Genomic DNA, 24,156 nt, shown 5'->3' on the forward strand with positions numbered 1-24,156 from the left:
CTTACCCAGGTTTGAATCTAGCTTTGCCGTTTTCTAGCTATGTGGCCTTGGGTATGTTTAACCTTACTATGCTTCATCTTGCTCATTTGTACAGGCACTGCTCGTTTTATTGCATTTCACTTTATTGCACTTCACATATATTGCATTTCTTAAAATGGAAAGTTTTTGGCAACGTTGTGTTGGGTAAGTCTATTGCTGCCGTTTTTCTAATAGCATGTACTCACTTCATGTCTCTGTGTCAGCATTTTTTAGCAATAAAGTATTTTTTAAATCAAGGAATGTATATTGTTTGGACATAATGCTATTGCACACTTAATAGACTATCGTATAGTGTAAACACAACTTTTATATGCACTGAGAAACTGAAAATTTTGTGTGATTCGCTATAATGCAATATTCTCTTTATTGCAGTGGTCTGCAATGGAACTTGCAATATTTCTGAGGTATGCCTGTAAATGAGAAAACTAAAAGTGTCTAGCCATAGGGTTGTGGTGAACAGTAAATGACTTAATAAATCTAAAGCACTTAGAACCGAATCTGGGCACATAAAAAGTGCTCTGTAAGTATTACCCACTGTTATTTTTTTCCCAGTGCTCTAAGGCCCAAATGTGGTTACTTTTGTTAACCACCAAGTGTAGTTCCTAGTATCCAACAGATGTTAGTGCCCATCCCTCTGCAGAGCATAAGTAGCATTCTGGGGATAGAGTTTGACACTGAAGGATGTATTTTGCAATCTTATAGGCAACTTTGAATTTCAACGGCTTAAATTTTCTTTCCTTGCTATTTTTCCAATGTTTAAAAAATATCTTCTTGGCCAGGCACAGTGGCTCACACCTGTAATCCCAGCACTTTGGGAGGCCGAGGCAGGCAGATTGCCTGAGCTCAGGAGTTCGCAACCAGCCTGGGCAACATGGTGAAACCCCGTCTTTACTAAAATACAAAAAAAATTAGCTGGATGTGGCGGCGTGTGCCTGTAGCGACTTGGGAGGCTGAGGGAGGAGAATTGCTTGAACCCAGGAGGCAGAGGTTGTGGTGAGCGGAGATCACACCACTGCACTCCAGCCTGGGCAGCAGAGTGAGACTCTGTCTCAAAACAAAAACAAAACCCCAAAAAAACCCAAAACCAAAAAACAACCAAAAAACACTTCTTGGCCGAATTGTAATGTACAAGTGGAAACCTTAACCGTGGACATGAAATTCTACCCCACCTGGACTCCATCACAGGCCATGTGTCCTCTTTGGCTCCAGCTGGTCATTGTGTTCTGCAGCCCACTGACCCAGAGACTAAAAAATAAGGGTTGCTTCCCTCCCTCTCTTTTCATTCTCCTCCTCCTCCTCCTTCTTGTGTCACAGTCAGGTATAAATTACAGGGCACCAAAAAGTAGTAGATTTTATTCTCTCTATGTTCTGTATCAAATGCAATACCAAGTAGTGTCCAGCTACGATCCTCCTGCCCTCTGCTTGAAGGAAAACTCCTCAGTTCTGTGAACGGTTCTGAGCCCCAGAATTGGCGTCATGAAATTTCTCAGTCATTGGGGGCAGACAACAGCAGGGTTGCCCACAACTTACAGCTGGCCTCTGAGTGTACCATTTCAGAACCACGCCAAGGGAGAGGACATGTTTCCGTTTCTTTAATAACTTCCATCAGAGCAGAAATTGTGATTGCATAATAACAATTCAGTATCATCATTAGAGATACCGAAGTGTTTTGTTTTGTTTTGTTTTTTGGAGACAGACTATCGCTGCGTCGTCCAGGCTGCAGTGCAGTGGTGTGATCACAGCTCATTGCAGCTTTGATTTCCTGGGCTCAAGTGATCCTCCTACCTCAACCTCCTGAGTAGCTGTGACTGCAGGTGAGAGCCCCACCATGCTCAGCCAATTTATTTTTTATTTTTTGTAGAGACGGGGGACTCTCTATGTTGCCCAGGCTGGTCTCGAAGTTCTGGGCTCAAGAGTTCCTCCCCTCTTGGCCTACCAAAGTGCTGGAATTACAGGGGTGTGAGCCACCATGTCCAGCCTTTTGTTTTTAATTGAAATATAAAAAGCAAGAAAGAGTTTAAACCCAGGGACGTTGATCAGACATCCTACAGTCTATGCCTTTCTTGGAGATCTGCAGCCAAGCTCTGCGATGGAGAAACAGATCTTGGTTCTGCTTCCATGAGAGGGACAAAGCATTATATGTTGTGGAGTAAGAGGTGTCTGGGGATCTCTGGTCTGTCTTGGACATTTTTCCTGAAAAGCCCTCATAAGTTTAGTCACAAAGACAACACTTCCCTTCACTGTGTTCACTCGGCCTGACCCAAAGCCCCAGCTGCCATGCCAATTAGGGCAGCAAACCCAGTAAACGACATAAAGCAAAACCAGTCAACACACAAGCATCTTTGCAGAGATGCCCTTTGGGTCCCATACGTTAAATCTTTCACATTATTTCACAGAGTTCCTTTTTCCCTTGTCTCAATTTCTCTGTAACACAAGAGGGTGTAGGCTTCACTCCTTCCTTCCTTCCTTCCTTCCTTCCTTCCTTCCTTCCTTCCTTTCTTTCTTTCTTTCTCTTTCTTTCTTTCTTTCTTTCTTTCTTTCTTTCTTTCTTTCTTTCTTTTTTCTTTCTTTCTTTCTTTCTCTTTCTCTCTCTCTCTTTCTTTTGTTTTTTGGGTTTTTTGTTGTTTTTTTCTTTTTTGAGGCGGAGTCTTGCTCTGTCACCCAGGCTGGAGTGCAGTGGCACAAACTCCGTTCACTACAACCTCTGCCTCCCGGGTTCAAGCGATTTTCATGTCTCAGCTTCCCAAGTAGCTGGAATTACAGGCATGCACCACCACGCTCGGTTATTTTTTTAATTTTTAGTAGGGACAGGGTTTCGCCATGTTGACCAGGCTGGCCTCAAACTCCTGAACTCAAGTGCCACCCGTCTCAGCCTCCCAAAGTACTGGGATTACAGGTGTGAGCCACCGCATCTGGTCTTTTTCCATTACTTTCAACCATTTTAGTGGCGCCACCCTGTGCCTTTCTGCACTAATTAATAGTAGTAAGATTCCTCCCAGCAGCCCATCTTGTCTACCAGAGACAGAAAACTTACCCATTCCCACCCTCTTCTCCTGCCGCTCCCCCTCCTGTCTTCCCTCAGAATGACCCACTGAGAATAAAGACCTTTCTCACTAGGAGAAGCTGAGTGTTCCTCTGAAGGGAACTGCAGCTCTGACAGGGTTATGTTTGCATTACCAATGACACTTCAATCACATTGCCATAGTGTTCCAAACAGACTGTGGGAGGAACTTGAACTTAAAAGAAAAATTATCTCAGGAGTTCAAGGCTGCAGCGAGCTATGATCATGCCACTGCACAGAGCAAGACCCTGTCTCTAGAAACAAAAAATTATCTGCCAAGAGTCAACTTTTCTTTAGCTATTTGAAATTCTTCATAAAAAAATCTCAATTCCAGCCTCACTACACTTTTACTAATTTTTATTTTCCCACTTCAAAATACTGTTTATGTCTACCATGTGTCAACATCCTGGACCCTGGGAACTTTCTGGCTAAGTAGACTAAAGATAATTTATAAACAGGTAGTCAAAGTCTGATACATAAAAGAGAGATCTGGCAGGGAACAGTGGCTCACGCCTATAATCCCAGCACTTTGGGAGGCCAAGGCAGGCAGATCACAAGGTCAGGAGTTCAAGACAGCCTGGCCAACATAGTGAAACCCTGTCTCTACTAAAATACAGAAAATAGCTGGGCATGATGGAGCATGCCTGTAATCCCAGCTACTTGGGAGGCTGAGGCAGGAGAATCACTTGAACCCGAGAGGCGGAGGTTGTGGTGAGCCAAGATAGTGCCACTGAACTCCAACCCAGGCAACAGAGCGAGACTCCATCTCCAAAAAAAAAAAAAAAAAAAAAAAAGAGATCTGTTGTAAACGTAAATCTCTATTATGCGTTTTCTGATTCTTTCTGGAATTACTAAAATGTAGTCACATATATCTTTATTCCCCTATAGCTTCAAGAATGAAGTTAATGTTGAACACAATTCTGTGTGCTTCACCACTGGCTCATTCATTCATTCAGCAAATAGTTACTGTATATAAACTAAGAACCAGGCACTGTGCTGGGCACTAAGCTAGAATACAGAGATAAGGAGCATCCCTGACTGGGCCTGGTGGCTCACACCTGTAATCCCAGCGCTTTGGGAGGCCAAAGCAGGAGAATCACTTGAGGCTAGGAGTTTGAGACCAGTCTGGGCAACATAGTGAGACCTGATCTCTAAAAAAAAAAAAAAAAAAAAAAAAAAATTAGCTGGGTGTGGTGGCATTCACTGGTGGTCCGAGCTGCTGAAAAGGCTGAGGCAGGAGGGCTGCTTGAGCCCAGGAGTTCAAGGCTCCAGTGAACTATGATCGCACCACTGCACTCCAGCCTGGGCAACAGAAAGAGACACGGTCTTTCAAAACAACAACAAAAACAAGAGTGTTCTGCCTGTAAAGAACTTATATTCTAGGCCGCGGCCGGGTGGCTCACGCCTGTAATCCCAGCACTTTGGGAGGCCGACGCAGGCGGATCACGAGGTCAGGAGGTCAAGACCATCCTGGCTAACACGGTGAAACTCCGTCTCTACTAAAAAATACAAAAAAAAAAAAAAAACATTAGCCGGGCGTGGTGGTGGGTGCCTGTAGTCCCAGTTACTTGGGAGGCTGAGGCAGGAGAATGGCCTGAACCCGGAAGGCAGAGCATGCAGTGAGCCAAGACCGAGCCACTGCACTCCAGCCTGGGCGACAGAGCTAGACTCCTCTCAAAAAAAAAAAAAAAAAAAAAGAACTTATATTCCAGTGAAAGATAAACAAGTGAAGAGATAATAATAATAACTATTATTATATTAGAGATGAAGTTTTGCTCTTGTTGCCCAGGCTGGAGTGCAGTGGTGCGATCTCGGCTCACTGCAACCTCCACTTCCCGGGTTCAAGCGATTCTCCTGCCTCAGCCTCCTAAGTAGCTGGGATTACAGGCGCACACCACCACACCCGGCTAATTTTTGTAGAGACGGGGTTTCACCAATGTTAGTCAGGCTGGTCTCCAACTCCTGACCTCAGGGAATCCATCCCCCGACCCCCAGGCTTCCCAAAGTGCTGGGATTACTCACAGGCGTGAGCCACCGCGCCCGGCCATGAGGAGATAATTATAAAATAAGATGGTAAATGCTTCGTTAGCATAGTTAACAAGTGCTATAGGAACCCTGGGAAGGACAGTGATAACACGGGTGTAGGATGCCTGCATCCATCAACAATTGTGAGCGCCCACTGTGCCAAGCATGTTGGAGGAACACTGAAATCAAAACAGATTCCCTGTCTTCATGGAGCTTACGTTCTAGCGAGGGAGACAGGCAGTAACAAAGAAGATGTAACATCAAGATGCAGGATGGTGTCATAGAACGGAGGTTTGGGGAAGGATTCCAGTCTGCTGGAAAAAGCGCTAGAATAAGGACAGGTGGCTGGAGAGGAGGTGGGTGGGAGGCAGGAATGGGTGAGGAAGGGCATGAGAGATGCTCTAAAGGGAGTTGCTAGGTGCAGCTGGATCGCAGATGAGATAGGGATAGGTTTTGGTTGGTTGGTTGTTTTTTCCTTACTACAGAGTTTGGAGGAAAATTCATTGCTTGGTTGTCAGCGCCTAAAGGGACACTAAAAGCTAAAGATGAACATACTCCCTTGTTTTACGGATAAAGAAAACAAGCCTCAGAGAGGGTGAAATAACTTGTTACAAGTTACTCAGCTAGTTGGAGGCGGAACCAGGATGCACCCAGTTTTCTGTGCAGCGCAGTCCAGGCCTCCCTCCCGTCCCAGGAGGCAGAAGCGGTTTGGGGTAAAGGCCACGCCCTTTGCAGGGCCGCCTGGGTCCCCCGACCCCGGCACACACCGCCCCCTCCTGCTGCTTCTCTGAACAGCAGCTCCCGGGGCCTCTTCCCGCCGCTTCCCTTCCAGCCCTGGACCCAGCGGGCGGAGAGGGCGACGTCCGCGGATCGCGGGGTCCCGGGGGCGCCCGCAGGCCTCGCGCCCTCCACCTGCTGCTAGGGGCTCCTTTGCCGGACGAGGAGGCGCCGCTTCACGGGCTCCCCGCAGCCCTGCGCGCCCCAGGCGCTCCGCATCTCCAGGCGCCCGCACCGGCGGGGCCCTGCAATCTGCGGAGAAGTTGGCGGCATCTGAAGCCACCTCCTTCCCCGCTTTACCAGCGGCGGGGACCCTACAGCCCAGCGCCCCACCCCGCCCTCCCTCGCCCCACCCTTCCTCCCGCCCCACCGCCTCCCCGCCCAGGGTCTGGGCACAGCCGCCCGCCGCCCAGCACAGGCGGGTGCAGCCCGGGCGCCAAGTTCCGCGCCATGGGAGGCTCCCACTCTCAGACCCCGAGGGGCCGAGAACCCGCCGGGGAGAGGCACCCGAGACCCACGGAGACCGCGTGAGTCCCAGAGCCCTCTCCAGGGGCCGCCTTTGGGGGTTTGCGTGCCAGCCAGGGATGGAGCGCGCGGGGTCCGTCCCAGAAAGGCTGGGGAAGGTGGGGTTCCCGCTGGCTGCATAGGGGCACGAGCGCTCCGGGTTTGGTCAGCAGGGCCCCGGGGGCGTCCGGCTGGGAGCGTCCTGCCCCACCGCGACCTGATCGCGTCCGGGCGAGACCGTGGTCCTGTCCCAGTCCACACGGCACTGGCGAGACAAGGGGACCCCGGCCTCGTCCAAGCAGAAAACGCACGTGTCCTAAAGAGCTCTGAAACATTCACAAGACAGAGTTATTTGCAGGGAGGTGAAACTATGAGAGAGGCACTCAAGTCTCAAAACGCAGCTGGCGTTGGCCCTCGGGGTCCAGGAATTTTGACGCAGTGCTTGCTGCTCGCAAGAACTCCCTCTCTTGTTTGCTCCAAGGGCTTCATGATGATCTCAGAAAAAAAGGGCAGTATTGTAGCAGCAGCAATTAGGCTTTTGTTCTGGAACAGCAACAATTGGGGACACCAAGTACTGTAATGAAAGCTGTGAAGGGAAAGTTTTAGAGAACGTGATTAGGAGCAAGTTCCACGGTTTGAAAGATGGTCAATGCTTATAGACAGAGAGGCGATAACAATTTATTTGGAAACCAAATAGTCTTTAAATATTTATTTATTTTTTGGAATGCATGCGTGTTTTGGAATTGCAGCAGTGTCAGGGAATCCATACTCTTTATTTTAATTCAGCCAATGTAGAAGCTATTTAGTTTGAGAAAGATACGCTTAACCATCACAAAAGCAGTCTGGACTGTTGGAGGGCTTTTGAATCATCTTTTCAAGGCAAAGTAGCTTTCCGAATATCCAAGTGCTAATTGTGGCTCCTAATGTTACCAATGTTCACAAATCTAAACTTACTTCAGGCAGCTTATTAATAAGAATAGCTGAGGCCGGGCGTGGTTGGCTCACGCCTGTAATCCCAGCACTTTGGGAGGCCGAAGGGGGCGGATCCCCTGAGGTCAGGAGTTCGAGACCAGCTTGACCAATATGGTGAAACCCCGTCTCTACTAAAAATACAAAAATTAGCCTAGCGTGGAGGCATGAGCCTGTAGTCCCAGCTACTTGGGAGGCTGACGCAGGAGATCGCTTGAACCCAGAAGGTGGAGGTTGTGGTGAGCCAAGATCACACCATTGCACTCCAGCCTGGGCAGCAGAGGGAGACTCCATCTCAAAAAAAAAAAAAAAAAAAAAAAAAAAGTAGCTGAGATTTACTGAGCACGTGACATGTGCAAAACACTTCTAAATGCCCCACATGTTATTTAACCCCCAAGAGCGCTGAGCTATTATTGTTCTTGTTACTGTCTTCATTTTACTGGTGAGGGAACTGAAGCACAGAAAGATCAAGTAACCTCTCCAAGGTCACACAGCTAGAAAGTGGTGGACCCCAGAGCTCATGCTGCAGCTGCCTCCCGCCCAAGAGTTGGAACTATCCTAGGAAACAATCAAAACTTGTTTTAACTGGCAGAGCACACCCTCCTTTTTCCTTTAATTTTGTTTGAATAGGGAGGAAATCTGCAATAGCAATGCTTAGTAGCTAATAAGACAAAATTGCCAAAGTCAATTTAACTTGCAAAAAACAAATGTGAGAGGCAATATAACATTGAGAAGAAGTTAAGAGTTTGGGAGGCAAAGAGCCATGGGTTTAATTTCTAGGTGCTGCTTCTTAATGCTGGAGATCTTTTATCTGTTCCTTAACCCCTCTGTGTCTGTTTCCTTATGTGTGAAACAGGAATGATAACAATATCTACTTCACAGGCTATTCTGAGGTTGACATAAAATCATGTATATATGAATAATAAGTTATAGTTTATCTCTGAGCAATATACTCTTTTAGCTGAGGATGAAAGTTGACTATTTTTTGTAAATGTGTGGCCAAGTTTACTGTGTAACTTGAAAGTAAATAATGGAGTCATTTACTGATGGTATGCTGAAGAAATAAACTCAAGATGCGAGGTAGGGTTCAGTTGTTAGGGTGTTATCAGTTGTTAAATTATCCAATGGCTTGGCAACCTACTTGTTTTAACTGTATAATGTAAACATGTATAAAGGATCTCTCTCTTCATTGAGGCTCTGCATGCACCTTCAATATTTTGCAGAGCTTGCCTAAAAACAATCAAAATGAAAGCCCATCCCTGGTCTTTGCCTAGGAATACAGCCCTTCCCTACTCAAGTGAATACATGAAGCAAATAAACACATGCAATCAGTACTGGGATAACTGGCCTCATCTGCATGTGTAGATTCTGCTCAATGGGGCAGCCTCACAAATCATTTGGCATGCCCAGGTGGAAGACTCTAGAAATGCAAGATTCCAACCTGTAATATACATGAAAAGCAAAAAGGATGCTTTTTATCCAAGTTCTGCCTTGCTCAGATGTACAAGCGACAAGTCTCTCCAGGATACAAGAAAGTAGGAGGTTCATTGTTAATGTTACCCGGCTACAGACTTCCTGCCGAACATATGGCTGTCGTGGATAACGCTGACCTCAGGGAAGTTCTCCTACTCAGGCTGTAGCCTTTTCAAAATCTATTGTTCTTTTTTTAAAAAAATACATAAAAGTCACATGAATAATACATCAATGCTGGCATTTGTCTTTTGAGGGAGAAAGTATGTTTCAGAATGTTCACAATTTGTATTTCAGAATAATCTAATCAGGTACTAAAAGTAACTAGATTAAATCTCTCTTACAAGGACTCTATTGTGAAATATAAACAAGCATATATGTACATGAAAAGAAATGTCTGATTTTAAGATACAATTCATTATTATTGAGAAGCATAGCTGCTAACCTTCTCCAAACCCAAGAAGCCAATGAGCCAGCTTTGGTAAAAGCTAGTGGAAATTTCACTTCATTTATTCAAGGAGGCCACAAAGGAAGGTGATTAAGAGCAGAAATTGTGGAGTCAGGCAGACCTGGGTTGTAACCCCAGCTAGATCACTTAGGAGGTTAGTTTAGGAAACATTGGAAATACAGTTATTTAACTCTTCAGTCAGGCAAATTTCTGCGCCTGAAAAATGGCAATAATAATGAGACCTTTTTTTTTTTGAGATGGAATCTCACTCTGTCACCCAGGCTGGAGTGCAGTGGCACGATCTCGGCTCACTGCAACCTCCAGGTTCAAGTGAGTCTCCTGCCTCAGCCTCCTGGGTAGCTGGAATTACAGGCGAATGCCACCATGCCCAGCTAGTTTTTATTTTTAGTAGAAATGGGATTTTGCCATGTTGGCCAGGCTGGTCTCGACCTCCTGACCTCAAATGATCCACCCACCTCAACCTCCCAAAGTGCTGGGATTACAGGCGTGAGCCACTGTGCCCAGCCTCAGACCTAATTTTTGAAGTGGTGTATATTAGTAACACAATGGCCAGCACTTAGTGAGTGTGCAATACATAGTTATTACGAACACATTTGCACATATATGTACCCATGAACTAGAAGCTATGCTGGGCTCTTTGGAAGGTATATTCATGAGTAAGATAGGGTCTCTTCTCCAGGGAAGTTTGATTTGTGTGCCAATTCTACAAAGCCTGTGAGAAAAGCAAGGCAGTAACTTTTTTGAGTTAATTTTTCCTCATTTTTCACTTTCATTTTCCAGAAAGTTGTACTACCAAGAGGATGGAAATGCATTTGGGAATATGATAGTTTGATGAAATGTTTGAAATCACTCATTCCTTAGTTGTTTATCTTTTGGCGATGTGGCCAAGGTAGGTTTTCTATGAGTAGTGGGGAGTGGGGAATTTGTGGAGAGATTTGAAGGATGAGACAAAGCAGAACTTGTGATTCATTGGGGAATATGGCATGTAACTAACTCATCTGGCATTTGTTGTTTACCTTCTCTGCCTGGAATGTAAGATCTGCACCTGTTGTCAATTCTTACTAGTTAAGTTTCCAGACCAATCGTTTGCGTTTGGAATTTAGCATAATGAAAAGGTCAGTAGCAAAGTCAGGAGGAGTTTCTGACGTCTTCAGTGATTTTGCCGTCTGAATTTCTGATCAAGTAAATTAGGTGCAGGCTATGTGATATTCTAGTGAACTGCAAAGTCAGCAACAGCTAGGCTGAAGTGCCTTTTAATGAGCACGTCACTGTGGGACACATGTCCCTGACACTAAGCGGGAGGTACTGGCTTGGAGGTTTTAGACACAAGAAAATATGACTTAAAATAACTAAACTTAGGGAGCAACATTTGTAAATTCACTGCTTTCAGATTTATAATATTGTTTACCACCTTCTCAACACAAAATATTCGTTGTCATTAAAAGCATGTCAGTTCCCATTTGCTATAGAAGTTTTTTAAATGTCCATGTGAAAATGTCTTAGTGTATAATTAAGAGAGAGATTTAGAGTAAGTTTGTGGAGAAGACCCAGAGCAACCACTCTGTGATGAAAAGGTAAAAGAATTGTATTTAACTTGGAGTATTAATTGTATTAACTTGTAGTATTTAACCTGGAGAAGGGACCCAAGACATGTGGAAGTATATAATTTTTAGGAGATGTTGGCTGGCTCCATCTCCCGTGAAGCCAATCCCGAAGGAAACGGTTTGAATTGCATGACAAGGGAATTATTTGCATCTACTGAGTTTAGATATTGCAACTTCTAGACTATGAGGGTAGTTGAAATAGGAAAAAGAGTTAATAATGGGAAGAAAAATTCCTCTCTGCAAGCCATTAAAAAGTAAGATAGATACTCTATCAAGAGTGCAACCCTGAGGGAATTCAGCATCGTTTTGCTCCACAATTTCTTCTGCCTTTTAGCTGTAGTGGATAACTGTCCCCCACTGCTACTCCCCGCCACAGTCTCTCTCAGCTGGTACGTGGTTCAAGTATTAAAAATCAAGAAGAGCCTGGGCGTGGTGGCTCATGCCTATAATCCCAACACTTTGGGAGGCCGAGGCTGGTGGATTTCTTAGGTCAGGAGTTCGAGACCTGCCTGACCAATATGGTGAAACCCTGTCTCTACTAAAAATACAAAAATTAGTTGGGCATGGTGGTGTGCCTGTAGTCCCAGCTACTTGGGAGTCTGAGACATGAGAATTGCTTGAACCCGGGAGGTGGAGGTGGCAGTGAGGCAAGATTGTGCCACTGCACTGCATCCTGGGTGATGGAGCGAGACTCCATCTTAAAAAAAAAAAAAAACAAAATAAAAATCAAGAAGAGAAACAAACAAAAAAAAAAGAGGATAGCTGCTGATGTTCTGAGATAAGGAAGTGGATTATTTGAAGTCTAAGTTGGTTAATAGCCTGGGTGGGCTATAGGGCGCATGAATTTGCTAATCCAAGGTCTGGAAATGCACTGGTGCCGTCCACCTGGTCATGGCACATGGAGGGCCCCCTTCTGAGGAAGCTCACTCTGGCTACTGTGGGTGCTTTTTGGTTGTTGTTTTTTATTGTGGTGAAAGATACATAACATAAAATTCACCATTTTAGCCATTTTTAAGTATACAATTCAGTGACATTAAGTACACTGGACAACCATCACCACTACCCATTTCCAGAACTTTTTCAGCATCCCAAACAGAAATTCTGTACCCATTAAACAATAACTTCTCACTCCTCCTTCCCCCAGCCCCTGGCATCCACCATCCTATTTTCTGTCTCTACACATTTGACTACTGTAAGTACCTCATGTAAGTGGAAGTGTACAGTATTTGTCTTTTTGTGACTAGTTTATTTCCCTTAGCATAATGCCCCCAAGGTGTGTCCATGTTGTAGCATGCATCGGAATTTCTTTATGGCTGAATGATAATCCATTGTGTATATATACCACGTTCTGTTGATTCATTCATCTGTGAGTGAACATTTGAGTTGTCTCCACCTTTTGACTTTTTTGTTTTTTGTTTTGTTTTTTGTTATTTTTTTGAGACAGAGTCTCACTCTGTCACTGAGGCTGGAGTACGGTGGCGTGATCTTGGCTCACTGCAACCTCCACCCCCCAAATTCAAGTGATTCTTCTATCTCAGCCTCCCTAGCAGCTGAGATTACAGGCATGCGTTACCAGGCCCAGCTAAATTTTGTATTCTTAGTAGAGACAAAGTTTCACCATGTTGGCCAGGCTGATCTCAAACTCCTGACCTCAAGTGATCCACCCGCCTCGGCCTCCCAAAGTGCTGGGATTACAGGCATGAGCCACCACATCTGGCCCTACTTTTTGGCTCTTGTGAACAATTCTGCTTTGAGCACTGGATACAAGCATCTGTGAGTCCCTGCTTTCAGCTCTTTGGAGTATATACCTAGGAGTTGGATTGCTGGATCATGTGATAACCCACATCACTTTTTGAGGAACCACAAAACTGTCTTCCATAGTAGCTGCATCATTTGTCATTCCCACCAACAAATGCATGAGGGCTCTAATTTTTCCACATTCTAACACTTGTTATTTTCTGTTGCTGTTTTTAAATAGGCATCCCAATGGGTGCGAAGTGGTATCTCATTTGTTTTTGTTGTTGTTGTCGTTGTTGTTGTTGTTTTTAGACAAGAGTCTCGCTCTGTCACCCAGGCTGGAGTACAGTGGCACAAACATAGCACACTGAAGCCTTGAACTCCTGGACGGAAACAATCCTCCCACCTTAGCCTCTTGAGTAGCTGGACCACAGGTGCACACCAACATCCCTAGCTGTTTGTTTTTTAAAAAAAAAATTTGTGGAAATGGGGCTCTCGCTATATTGCCTAGGATATGGTCTCAAACTCCTGGCCTCAAATAATTCTCCCCCCTCAGCCTCCCAGAGTGCTAAGATTACAGGTGTGAGCCACCATGCCTGGCCTCATTTTGTTTTAGCATAAACAAGACATCACTTTGGAGATCTAAGGATTTTAGGAGTTGCACGCCAGGAAATGGAGTCAGAAACCAGATACATTATTTACAATATCACAATTGTAAAGAAAATAAACCACCCATAATCTCATCATCCGGAGATAATTGTTAACATGCTGGGACATTTTTTATAGTCTCTCTTTGTCCACCAAGTATATTTTTCAAAAATGGAGTTATGATATGTCTTTTGTATTCTCATGTTTTCACTTAACATTGTAAACATTTCTCCATATTACTTTACTGAATTCAAAAATATGATTTTAATGCTAGCTTAATGGTTCATTATCTGTACATACCATAATTAATTTTTTTCCTAAATGGTTGATATTTAGGTTGGTTATCACTTTTGCTCATATAAACAACACAGTTAATAAACATCCTTGTCATTCTTTGTACATTTCTGAGTAATAACTTAGGATATATTCCTAGAAGTTCAATTACAGGATCAAATAATGTATAGCAAGATTCTAAAATTTGCTACATATTACTATATATTGTCAAATTTCCCTCCTCCCCCCAATTAATACCAAGTTATACTCCTCCCAGCACTTCATACAGTGACAGTTTCAGAGCATGCTTTTCTTTTCTTTTTCTTTTCTTTTCTTTCTTTTTTTTTTTTTTTTTGAGACGCAGTCTCTCTCTGTCACCTAGGCTGGTGTGCAATGGTGTGATCTCGGCTCACTGCAACCTCCACCTCCCTGATTCAAAGGATTCTCCTGCCTCAGCCTCCTGAGTAGCTGGGATTACAGGCGCCCACCACCACGCCCAGCTAATTTTTGTATTTTTAGTAGAGACAGGGTTTCACCATGTTGGCCAGGCTGGTCTTGAACTCCTGACCTCAGGTGATTCACCCTCCTCGGCCTCCCAAAGTGCTGGGATCACAGGCATGAGCCACTGCACCTGGCCCAGAGCATCCTTTTCAATGCCGGGCATTATCATTTTAAATCAACTTGGTAAAAAAAAAAATTGCAATCTTGTTTTAATTTTTTAATTCATTAGTAAGAGAAGGTTATGTTTATTAGCCATTTTGAATTCCTTAGTTTCTTGTTATTTCTCCTTGCCTGTTATTGACTGAGATATTAATTTTTCCATGTTTATTTGTAAGAGTTCTTTATCTTTATATGATGAAGCCAGCTAGCATTTATTGAGCACTTACCATGTGCTAGGAAAATGCTAAGGTCTCAGTCGGGCGCAGTGGCTCACACCTGTAATCCTAGCACTTTGGGAGGCCAAGGCGGGCAGATCACCTGAGGTCAGGGGTTTGAGACCAGCCTGGCCAACAACTTTGAAATACCATTTAAAAAATTCAGTATCAGGCCAGGCACGGTGGCTTACGCCTGTAATCCCAGCACTTTGGGAGACCAAGGTGGGTGGATCACCTGAGGTCGGGAGTTTGAGACCAGCCTGGCCAACATGGTGAAACCCTGTCTCTACTAAAAATACAAAAATTATCCGGGCATAGTGGCAGAAGCCTATAATTCCAGCTACTCAGGAGGCTGAGGCAGGATAATCGCTTGAACTGGGGGGATGGAGGTTGCAGTGAGCCGAGATCACACCACTATACTCCAGCCTGGGTGACAAAGTGAAACTCCGTCTCAAAAAAAAAAAAAATTATGTATCATAACCTCTCTTTCTTTCTAACTCTTGATGGTTTTTTTTTTTTTTTAAGTAATGTGTAATTTTATTTCTGCCACATTAAACCTCCTCTTTGTCTAGGCCAACAAGTTTCCTCCTCCTCCAAGCACACACGTATTGGGCATTTGATTGTGAGAAACTCCTCAGATCATTGGAACTTGGTATGAAGTTACATACCTGTCCCTCCCCTCCAACCTGTGTGCTAATTATATTATGGAAAATAATCTTTATCTTGCTTTTTTCTCCCAAGAAAGCCTTGAGTCTCATCCAGAAGTCAGATAAGTGCTGGATCTCTTCTTCTCTTTGCTTGAATGACAAGTAGTTTTTTCTGATTCTAAAGAAGGAGACTGTTGTCCACACATGAATATCCACAAGGCTAACACTGCCCCTTTATTAGTCAGGAAGATATTTGGTTTTCAGCTTTCCCTTGATGGTTTTTGTCTTTTTATTCCCATTCATTGAACTAATGTTAATTTTTTTCTATTCACTCTCTTTCATTCAACAAGTATTAATTGACTGCCTTTTTATGTTTAGACACTGTGAACATTATTATGCACATGGGAATTTACACGAGCAGAAGAAAGCATTTCTAGACGTATGAAATCCGAACGTTTGTTTTATAATACTGCAGACAGGACATATGCCGAAAAGTCAAACAAGAGGAAATGACCTTGTGAATGGAGGGGGATGTGTGAAGCTGGAAAAAAATAGGACATCTATAACTGAGCTTTTCTCATAGATTTTTTTTTTAGCCATCAATTTTCAGTCCATCTGAAGGTTGCATTTTAAGCATTTTAGCTTCCTCTGCTGAAATGGTGGCACCTTCAAATGCTGTCGGTCATCAGTATGCTTTGTCAGGCATACATTTTTCAGGGACAGTTTTTAGAGTTTATTTTTTATAATAATAGGACATAAAGCACAGCAGATTTAATATAAGGAATGGCAAATGATGAACCACTGTTCTCTGCTCTTCCTTTATCTTCCAGCTCCTTTACTTTTATTTGTGGAGACTTGGTACCCTTGAAGAGTGACTATCCACAAGGATCCCTTACTGTGACATTGCTTCATTCCCAGAAGGCTTACTGTAACAGATACTTTGGATGTAATTTTTTCATTGTTTGTACAATTGCACAATACTACAGTTTTACCTTTATAAATCTTATATGTCTGCTACATATGATATTAATAACACTTCTAGGCAAAATACATTATATTTAGCCTCCTAAAATTTGGGAATGTTACATAGAAACATTAGAGTCCTGTCTATTTTTGGAAGGTAGAGTAGTTCCATTTCTGAGAAAACCCATCCTATTTATCTGTCTTATACTCTGCATGTTCTCATAAAAACCTGATGGCATGGAATGTCACTGGTAAAGATGGGAGCTCCCAGAAACCTTACAAAGATGCTTTGCTGTACAGCAATAGTTCTGAAAACTGTTCACAGATCCCTTGATAATATGATCAAACTTAGGGATCTTTCCCTGTGAAAATACACATATACACAAAATGTGAAATGAGGACTGTCAGAGACCCTGAAACCTATCCATTATCCCATTTAACCTGTCATGGATCCCATGAAATAGACATTATTATCTGCATTTTACAGATGAAGAAACTGAGGCCTAGAAAAGTTGAGAAACTAAGGCCACAGAGCTAGGTTTCAGTCCTGATGAACCCGGCTGAAGCAGAGAACACAAATTACCAGTCAATTCCAGAGAGTTTCTGCCACCCAGGCAACTCATGAACCAGTAGAGGCTTCTGTTTATCTACTAGAAAAGGAGTTTTTATGGCTATTTCCTACTGATAAGATAGTTTCAGGGAAGTAAATGTTTGAGAAAACATTGTCCAGCTCATTCTATAGCTAAATAGCTATAGAGAAATCCTGTATTGCTTTTACACAGAACTGAAAGTCTCCTGGGTTTCTTTGCTGAAGTATTTTTCTCTATGAGTCTTGCTTTCCTAACAACGGCAAAATGTTATGTTTCTATGGCTACATCAAAATTTTTCTTAAATAGGGGTTTGAGAAAACAAAACTAGGAAAGCTTGGGCAAGATATGAAGGTAGGAAGATGACTGATACTTCCTTTGCCTTTTCACACCTGTGTATCCATTGGCCTCAGAAGGCCGTCGAACCCCTTGATGACTGAATGATATTCAGGCGGTGGCATTTCCGGGCAGATGTGTGTGAAGCCGTGATTCCTAATAAGTGCCCCATGGGCCATAGTAACAGCACTTGGGAACACAGGTCAAGTCCTTATAACCTGGGCCCTTCACAGTTGATACCCAAAGCAGAGAATGGCAGGTTCTCTTGAGGACAAGACTAGAACCAAGAGATGTGCGCAAATTTCAGGAATACCTGGCAATAAGGGGGAAGAAGAGAGACAGGGAGAGTAGAGTCTAGAGAAGAGAGAGAGAGAGTAAAGTCTAGAGTGGGCTTCTTTCACCTCTTTTCCATCTCCTTCCTGCTTCTTGCCAGGTGGAGGGCTCTGTTCTGCCACCAGGGGGCGCCAGCCACCATCCACTAAGTTTTTGGCTTGGATTGGCTTGGTGGGAAGCAAGAGATTCTTCAGTCAACTCCTTTGCTGGGTGGGATAAAACGACAGGGCCATTCAGATACTGATTTATAGTACACGTAGGAGAAAAGAAAATAGATTAGGGGCCGGGCACGGTGGCTCACGCCTGTAATCCCAGCACTTTGGGAGGCTGAGGTGGGAGGACCACTTGAGCCCAAGAATTTGGGACCAGTCTGGGCAACATAGCAAGACTCTATCTGTACAAGTAATTTTTTTAAAAAATTAGTCAGGTGTGTTGTCGGCACCTGTGGTCCCAGCTACTCGGGAGGCTGAGGCGGGAGGATCTCTTGAGCCCAGGAACTCAAGGCTGCAGTGAGCTGAGATTGTGCCACTGCACTCCAGCCTGGGTGACAAAGTGAGATCCTGTCTTGGAGGGGAGGGGAGGGGAGGGAAAGGAAGGGAAGGGAAGGGAGATAAAATTGACCTTTTGACACCTCATTCCTTCTGCTGGCCGGGATCCTGCCTCTCAGGGGTGTGTCTTCAAATCCTGTGATTCACAGAGAACTTTCTGTAGCTTCTCAGAAGTTGGGAGTCTCCCTTCTGCAGTCGTTCAGTGCTTGTTCATTTGTATCCGCTGGTTAAACTGCAGTATAAACACCCTGCATTGGATGCAGAGGGGACTCATTGTGACTTTTTGTATTTATAGAAATACAAATGTTGAAGAAATTCTCTTCACATGCAAATGTGTTGATGGACGGTGTGTTGGAACGTTCTGGTGCCCTCTGGTGGCTGCTACGGCTCCTGGCTGGTAGTTGCAATAGTAGAAGGAAGGCACCGGAGGCCAAAAAGTTCACTAGTGGTCCCCCAACCTAGATAACTGTGTGCTTGTCTGACTGGATCCTAATAACCTGGATGACATGGGTCCAGGGCCGGAAGGCCAATGCATGTCAGGACTCTGAAGTCCCTGATATAAAAAGTACCAGACACAAGATATATCCCTGAGGGGATATAAAAGGTTATGTGTGTACTGCCTACATGTGAAACCGTGGAGGTGTGTGACTGTAAATTTATATATGAGATATAGGGGAGTGTGGTGTGTATTGTACAGAAGAATAGAGAATCCAATGCAGGGATGTGTGGAGACTGTACAAGATCCGTCAGGGAGGTGTGTGGACTGTGTGGTGTGTGATTCATGGGGGTGGTATATGTGCGCCAGATGAGACTGTGGGGGTGGGGGTGTGATATGTGGGTGTGAGACTCACATGTATATGAGACTGTGGAGGTGGAGGTATATGAGACCTGGCTGGGGAGTGTGTGCACTGTGTGTGCCAGCAAAAGTAGACTGCATGGATGGGGATGTGCAGGCGTGCGACCAGTGTGTAAAAGGTATGCGCGCGGAGATCCTGCGCGTCAGCGTGATGGCGCGGCGCGTGCGCGGATCGCGCGCGCGCGGCGCAAAAGATGATCCGGTACGGGCTTATGAGTCTGGCGAAAAGATCCCAGCGGCGCGCGCGCGATCCCAAGCACGGGGCGAGGCGCGATATGGCGCGGCCCGCGCAAGGCTCAGGTGCGCACGCGCGTACGCGATGACCTGGGCGTATCAATGGGGGAAGGCTGGCAGGGCACCATGATCCGGCGCCGCTGGCGCGCGTACGTACGCGGATACCGTACGACCGTGAAACGGCGCGCGTGATCACGTAACGCGCGCGGAGAAGAACGTATAATGAAGCGAATAAGCGCGCGCGTGCGCGCGCGGATCCGTGCGCGTGGCGCGTGCGCAAAAGTGCGCGAGGAGGATCCCGGGCGGCTGGGCGATGGCGCAAGTGGCGCGCGGCGCGGTCTGCGGCAAAAGGAGATCCGCACGGGGCAGAGGATGACGGTCTGGCGCGCGCGATCCGCGCGGCGCAAAAGCGCGATGATCCCGGGGCGTACGAAGATGCTGGAGCGCGCGCGCCTGATCCGCGCGCTAGTTGTGTGTGGCGTGTGTATGCGGAGACTGTATGGGTTGGGGGTGTGGTGTGTGTAACTGCGTGTGGTGCATGTATGTATGTGGAGGCTTGTATGGTCGCAAGGAAAAAGGTGGTGACTATGTAGTGTGTGTGTGTGAGACTGGTACGGGTGAGGGTGTGTGGTGTGTGTGATTGTGGTGTGTGTGACTGTGGTATGTGGTGTATGTGTGTGAGACTGCGGGCGATGGGGTGTGTGATATGTGAGAGACTGCTGGGAGGTGCTGCGGTGTGATCAGCAGGCATGCGTGAGTGGTATGGTGGCATACATGAGATCCCTCAGTATGGATGAGATGTGTGGAGTGTGAACACGAATGCTCCCTGCGCTGCCGGCTCTGGCTCTCTCCCATCCTTCCTCACGCAGCAGCGCAGGTTTGGCCACAGAGGTCGGGAGCCCGTGGCTTCCCTGCTGAGCTAAGAGCCCTCTTCAGGCCCTGTGGTGTCACTCTAGCTGACAGTGTCACGTCCACGATTTCTCACGCCCTTTATGAAGCAGAGAGGGGTTTTGATGCCGCATTGTTTAGCAGCATGCAGACATCTCCCTAGGGGCGGTACATTTCCTGCCTTCTGAACAATCTCGAGGGGAGTGTGGATTTCGGTCCCGGCGCCACCCACGGGTTTTCCCTCCCAGGCCCCCTCCGCCGCGCTCTCCCCCTTCGCACATTCGGAAACCCTCTTGGGAGCTGAATCATGTTCTCTCCTTTTTTGGTCCTAGTTGAGCTCTTCCACTTTCATCACCAGAGGCTTGAGATCTGTGAAAGAATCAGTTCCTCGCAGGCTGCGGTCTGTGCCGCGCCTGCTTTGTATGTCACACTCAGAGAGGAGCAGTGCCCTTGGAGTGCCCTGCTCTTGCTGAGAGTCGCGCGATAGTTGCCTTTGAATGACTGACTTTAATTAATGTGGCTGTCTGGAGATAAAATGATTCTGAATATCTTATTTGGGGAAGAAAAAAAGCCAGCTTCTTTCTTACGGGAGAAGAAAAGGACTCCAGCACCAGGAGTCTCTTCTGTATCCCTGAGAGTCGGGGGAACTCTTTTAATGTGGCCCTTGATGGTGTTGTGGAGGGAGAGTGAATTCTGGGAATCTCTCAGCAGCTTTTTGCCAAACAGATGGGCCAGGAGCCGCGGAACCAGGCTGAGGAATGCTGCCTCACGGTCTCACATATCCATTCCTGGCACCCACCAGCCCAGGGAATGCCTCTACCAGTTGTCAGCGTGAGGCTTACACAGCATCTTAAATAAAGGGGATTATTGAACCAAGAGGCCGGGGACTGATGGAAATGCCCGCCTTGCTGGTTCGTTGAAAAGGTTTGGCGAGGTTGTCAGGAGACATGAATTAGATGGGCTTGGGTCTTGTGCCCTTTGCTAAACCAAGTGCTGTATTGGGAAAGAGACGCGGAGAGACAGGGGTGGGAGATGCTCTTCAGTCAGGCCTGAGTCACTTGCCCAGCCCTGCGTTGGAGTGGGGGTTGGAGTCATGATCTCCAAACCGCAGGCCCCTAGAGTTTCAGAGAAAATGTGGATTGTGGATGGAAGATGGGGGGGTGACAGGAGGCAGACAAGGACAGAAAATCCCTCTTCCAGCTATGATTTGGCTGTGAGTTTGGCGCTCATGACACCATACACTTCCGAGGTTTGTTAAGGGGTTTCAGGATATTGTGGACAAAAGGGAATAGCAAATGATGTTCAGTCCATAGGTACCATTTGGAGGAGGAAATAATTGAACTTGCTGCTGATCAAAAGCTTTTTGTCTCCAGTTTGGATGTTGGAGACAGGTTTCTGTGTAAGAGAGCGAGGGTGTACAACATGATTGAGAAAGAAAACATAAGTGCTCATGGGCGTCACCTAGAGGCCTTCTTATAACACAGATGGCCAGGCCCACCCCAAGTTTCTCATGCAGTAGAGGTGGAGCTCACGAATGTGCATTTCTATTTTATTTACTTTATTTATTTTTGAGACAGGGCCTTGCTCTGTTGCACGGGCTGTAGTACAGTGGTGCAATCACAGCTCACTGCAGCCTCCAACTCCTGGGCTCAAGTGAGCCTCCCAACTTGGCCTCCCTCCCAAGTAGCGAGGACTACAATCACACGCCACCATGCCTGGCTATAGAATTTGCATTTCTAAGGTGTTCCCAGGTGATGCTGATGTTGCTGGCCCAGGGGCCACACATTGAGTACTGCTGTTTAAGGCAAAAGACTTAAACACTCCATTTATGAAAGACAGAAGGAAAGAAAGAGAGAGGAAGGAAAGAAGGAAGGAAGGAAGGAGGGAGGGAGGGAAGGAAGGAAGGAAGGAAGGAAGGAAGGAAGGGAGGAAGGAAGGAAGGAAGGAAGGCAGGCAATCCTTCAATAAATCCATTAAAACACATTCAAACTTCAGAAATAAACATGTTCAAATAAGACCAGCAATCATTGGTGGTGGCTTATCATTTCACCCATTTGACAGTTTTAAAAGATTGACTGAACTCAGTATTGATTAAGGTTTAGGGGAAAGGCTATCTCATACACTGTGTTTACAAATGTGAATGAGTACAGCCTTTCCAGAGGGCAGTTTGGCTATATGTATCAAAATATAAAATGTGCTTGTTTTGACACTACAATCCCACTTCTAGGATTTTACTCTAAGAAATGATAAGTGTGTGAAAAGATGCATATGCATGGGGTTGCTCATCACAGTTTCATTTATAATGAGGAACAGCAAACCCATTAAATATCCCTCCATGGGGAGCAAGTCAGGCAAATTCTGTACAGACACTCAAAGGCATGTTATGCAGTGAAGAGAAGGAGGCATACGTGGGTTCTGCAGAGAGGCAGATCCCAGTGAGGGGTCAGGACGGGACTTGGCTGCACATCCTGGTTTCCTCTTCCTCCATGGAGAGCAGAGCCTTATGAAGAAAACAAGCAGCATAATGAATAAGTACTCACCTTTAGCAAAAGATAGTATGTATAGTTATATCAATAAATATTAATTTGTTAATTTAAATGTTAATAAATATTAATAATGTTCATATAAATTAACATACTGATTTAAATATTACTGTTCCTTAATAAGAGAAACAATAAATTGATATTGTGAACATTAAATATTAATACATATTTATGTATTAATATAAATAAATACTAATAAAATTAATAAATATTTAAACATACATAAAGTACTCACCTCTATTGATTAAGGTTTGTATTAAGGTTTATAATATTAAGGTTTAATAATTAAGGTTTATTGTTGTATTAATACTTAACCTGAATAAGTACTCACCTCTAGCAAAAGACAAAATGTATACTAATAAATAGTAGGCCGGGTGCGGTGGCTCATGCCTGTAATCCCAGCACTTTGGGAGGCCGAGGCAGGCGGATCATGAGGTCAAGAGTTCGAGACCAGCCTGACCAACATGGTGAAACCCCATCTCTATTAAATATACAAAAATTAGCCTGGCGTGGTGGCAGGCACCTGTAATTCTAGCTACTTGGGAGACTGAGGCAGGAGAATTGCTTGAAATCGGAAGGTGGAGTTGTGATGAGCCGAGATTGCTCCACTGCACTCTAGCCTGGGCGAAAGAATGGAACTCCGTCTCAAAAAAAAAAATTCATTATTTTAAACATTAACATAAATGTTAATATGCTTATCAAATAAATTAAAATATTAATATAATATAAAAATATTTTATATTTACATATTGATATTTCTATTAATTAAATAAATATTAATGTGTATACCAGTAAATATTCATAAAATCAATAAATATTTAAATATGCATATTGTCTTTTGCTAGAGGTGAATACTTATTCACTATTTGTGTAAAAGTATCTATCTATCCATCTATCTATCTGTTGTTCCATTTGTCCAAATAAGTACATGCTTGTGTGTATGTAAGAGAGAGATTTGCAATCTTTATTCAGCCATCAAATATTAAGCAGAAGAAACAAGACAGGTAAGGTACTTTGTGTTCATGGAGCTTACGTCTAGTAGGGAAAGACAGATTATAAGTATTAATAGAAAAATATAAATATTTCAATTCCAGATATAAAAAGTACTTTGAAAAAGAGGGAAAAAAGGGTATATTGCTCACCAACATTTTAACAGTGGCTATTTATGAAAGACAATACTATGGGCAAGTTTTTTTCTTCTTTGAACTGCCTGTGTTGTCAAAAATTCACTTTTTCAGAGACAAGGATCCTTAACATGGTCTTCTAGGCTGTCATGCCTTGTGCCTCTCCCGCTTCACCAGCCTAAGCCCCTCTCCTCCCTCCAGCAGCTGCTCTTCAGCCATGCTTGCTTGAAACTGGAGGCTGCTTCTGTCCTTAGTGTCTTGAGGAGGGGACGCTGTTACCCTACATTTCACCCAGGCAGCTTCTGCCTATCCCTGAGGCTTCAGCCTGTCACTTCCTCAGAGCAACCTCCCTTGACATCTCCACCGATGCCCTCCACTAGCCATTCTCAGAGCCCCCTGCAATTTTTATATTTCATACGTGACAACTTATATATTACATATTTATTTGTTTGCTTACTAAGCTCACTCATATGCAAGTTCTATGAGGGCAGAAACTGGGTCTCTTTTGTTCAACACAGTGTTCAGCAGAGGCTGGCAAAGCTTGGTCATTTGTCAAATTTGTGTAATGAATGAATGAATGAATGAATGTACATATGTATTATTTTGCCTTAAACAGTAAAGGTATTTAAAAATACGTTTTTTATTG

At 44.7% G+C, this 24,156-nt stretch overlaps 1 protein-coding gene across 11 annotated transcripts in view; it reads left to right on the forward strand.

Moving 5' to 3' along the window:
• The window catches only part of TACC1 (transforming acidic coiled-coil containing protein 1), a 123,809-nt gene that overhangs the window by 22,471 nt on the left and 77,182 nt on the right, over positions 1-24,156 (forward strand). For 2 of the 11 annotated variants that reach the window (XM_021942229.2, XM_021942230.2), the window contains exon 1: positions 6,301-6,429. The exons of 7 other annotated variants lie outside the window; for them this stretch is intronic. In XM_021942229.2, the coding sequence (XP_021797921.1) occupies positions 6,353-6,429 (77 nt within the window). In that variant the 5' untranslated portion in view covers positions 6,301-6,352. Of the gene's footprint in view, positions 1-5,949; positions 6,430-24,156 lie in introns of those variants that run through there. 2 more of the 11 variants (XM_017961955.1, XM_021942238.2) reach the window with 2 other exon arrangements.

The sequence above is a fragment of the Papio anubis genome, chromosome 8 (genome assembly GCF_008728515.1).
Source record: "Papio anubis isolate 15944 chromosome 8, Panubis1.0, whole genome shotgun sequence".
NCBI lineage: Eukaryota > Metazoa > Chordata > Mammalia > Primates > Cercopithecidae > Papio > Papio anubis.